The sequence below is a fragment of the Ascaphus truei genome, chromosome 6 (genome assembly GCF_040206685.1).
Source record: "Ascaphus truei isolate aAscTru1 chromosome 6, aAscTru1.hap1, whole genome shotgun sequence".
In the NCBI taxonomy this organism is placed as follows: domain Eukaryota; kingdom Metazoa; phylum Chordata; class Amphibia; order Anura; family Ascaphidae; genus Ascaphus; species Ascaphus truei.
In genome coordinates, this window is record NC_134488.1 from 40493854 (window position 1) to 40496573 (window position 2720).

General features: G+C 43.4%; 1 protein-coding gene across 1 annotated transcript; it reads right to left on the reverse strand.

The window, feature by feature from the left end:
- Positions 1–317: 317 nt before the first annotated feature.
- On the reverse strand, positions 318–2299 carry LOC142498067 (indolethylamine N-methyltransferase-like). The gene is made up of 3 exons (XM_075606575.1): positions 2152–2299; positions 1772–1979; positions 318–747 (listed from the first exon to the last, which is right to left on the reverse strand). Exons 1-3 carry the CDS (start codon positions 2297–2299, stop codon positions 318–320), a joined length of 786 nt encoding a protein of 261 aa, XP_075462690.1.
- Between the last annotated feature and the right edge of the window lie 421 nt (positions 2300–2720).

A 2720-nucleotide genomic window follows, 5' to 3' on the forward strand; every position in this document is an offset into this window, starting at 1 on the left:
CGGCCGTTTTAGGCGCCGTGGACGGTTTCATTGTTTAGCGCTATTAGCGCTATCTAGCCAAGAATGCGGCTGAACGCGGCAAAGTGCGGGGCATACGGAAAAAATCCCTGAAAAAATTTGGGGATGTAGTAGGATAAAAGGGGACGCAACAGTACATACACATACTTCCCGGTCATGTCACTGCAGTCCCACTTAAAAATTACAATTCCTAGAAATATGGTAATTCATTTTATTTTATAAGTAGCCATTGATATATTTGCTGTATTTTTGCAATTAGTAGGTAAAGTGTCAGATACATTGTTGTATAACTTTTATCACTAAACCTCACTCTCCTTGCGTGCTATCATAAAAATAATATGTTCATAATCTGTGAAATTGCTGGTCTTTTTAGTAGGTAATGCTTCCAAATTCTCAATTATGAACCCTGCATCACAAACAGCCTCTCTTAAAAATTCCTCATCAAATGCCAGAAAGAAGAACTTGTGATCACCAACCATATAGCATGAAGTATTATATGCCCCCATCAATAACATGTGTCCCCCAGTTTTTAGCATTGACGCTAGTTTTTTGAGGTTGTTACAGAAAGCCTGGTGGTCCTTGCTAACAATCTGTAAGACAGAAATGCAGAGCAGGCAGTCCATTTGTGGCAGGACTACAGGCTCTAGAGGGTTATCTTTGGTGAGATCACATTTGACAACGCGTTTCACTGCTCTTCTTGCTTTGTCTTCCTTTCCTTGCCACTCGTCTCTGAAATTACAAAATTTGTAAGGATCACATGGCAGTTTTGGAGCAAAAAGGGATACATGCAGAAAATAATGTACACGTGTCACGCAAATGATTGATAGAGATGGATGAATATTTTTGATGAATTTGTATCCGTAGAGGATCAGCCGGTTCTTTGGTCCATGGATTATAGCAGTTCAATTTCAACTCTCCTCACCCATTGCCATACCCTATCCCCCTCCCGACTGACACACCCTATCCCCCTTCCCACTGACAAACTCTTGCACCCCCCACTGACACACTCTCTCCCCACTTCCCCACTGAAACTCTTTAACCTTCCCCACTGACACTCTCACTCCTCCCCCCACTGACACTTTTCTCCAACCCTACTGACACTCTCTCTCACCCCCTCCCCTCTGACACTCTCTCCCCTCCACCTGATACTTTCTCTGCCCCAACCCCACTAACACTCTCTTTCTCCCCCAACTGACACTCTCTACCCTGCACCTGCCACTTTATCTCCCCCTCTCCCCACTAACACTCTCTTCAGTCCCCAAACTGACACTCTCCCCCCTCCCGAACTGACACATTTTCTCCCCCACCTCACTGACATATTCTCTCCCCACAATGACACTCTCTCAACACTGACACTCTCTCCCCACAATGACACTCTCTCCCTCTCCCCACCTGACACTTTCTCTCCCACTCTCCACACTGACACTCTCTCTCCCCCTCCAACCCCTAACTGACACTCTTCCTTTCCCTAACCTACTCTCTCCCCCACTACTCTATCTTCACCCCACTAACATTCTCTACCCCTCCTCTCACTGACACTCTCTTCCTCCCCAACTGACACTCACTCTCTCACCTGAGATTCTCTCTCCCCCTCTCTCCACTAACTCTTTCTGTCCCTCCCCTCACTGACACTTTTCCTTCCTCCATCTGACACTCTCTCTCACCCCTCACTGACACTCTCACCCCCATCCCAAATTGACACTCTCAACACTGACTCTCTCTCTCCACACTGACACACTGAAATATACTGTACCTCTTTCCTTCCAGCTCACAAACTATTTTTGCAGTGTGAGACCAGTCAGCAGCCCCGGGCTCCTTGTTCCTCCACATTTCAAATTCCCTGATATTTGCATCAGTAAATTCTATCACATTGATCTCCTTGAAGAAATCACAGGCGGTTAAGAGATGGAAAGCTGTTGGTCCCACAGAAACATCGAGCAGGGTTTCCCCTTTCACACGACCTGCATTCAACGGTTAAAAAATAGGAAAATACACATTTTTGACAACACTGTTTTTCACATTAGCAAAGTATTGAACAGAATACAGCACAAGTGCTTATTCACATGCTTCAGTTCCCCAAACATTTTGATAATATTTTACAGTAACTTCAAGATCAACTATAAATGAACGTACCTGAAGAGAACGTTTTAAACAATTGTGTAATAGGATATAAAACCAACTCCTCAAACATATCATTAGTTCCATTATAGCAATATGTATCAATAAACCCTCTGGGATCAAACTCTTCATCATGGTAATGCTTGTGGAGACTGGAATCCATTGTGCGTGTCCTTGGTGTAACGATCCTGTTACTTCTACAGTATGTAGCACGTGTAGAAGCCTTAAGTTGCTGCTTGAGAAAGTACAATTGTAGAAGCTTGGTTGGCATCGCAGAATTTCAGCAATTATCAGAGCATGTGATAAGCTTCTGCACAAACATTCACGTGGGACGGTGCTGATCCGTGTTTACTAAAGTTGTTGCCTTAATAATGACACATGACACTAAAATTGTGCAATTATTGTGGTCTACAGTATGTATCATCAAGTCTGTCTGCACTAAAAGCGATAGCATTTTGTTAGTGTGATTCACACCAGATGTCTGAGAGATATTAGTGGCAATTTTACACGTGATTCGAGTTAAAAATAATGTTGTGTTTGGGATGCGGTTTTATATTTCTTCAAATGTTTTTGTGTTTTTGATT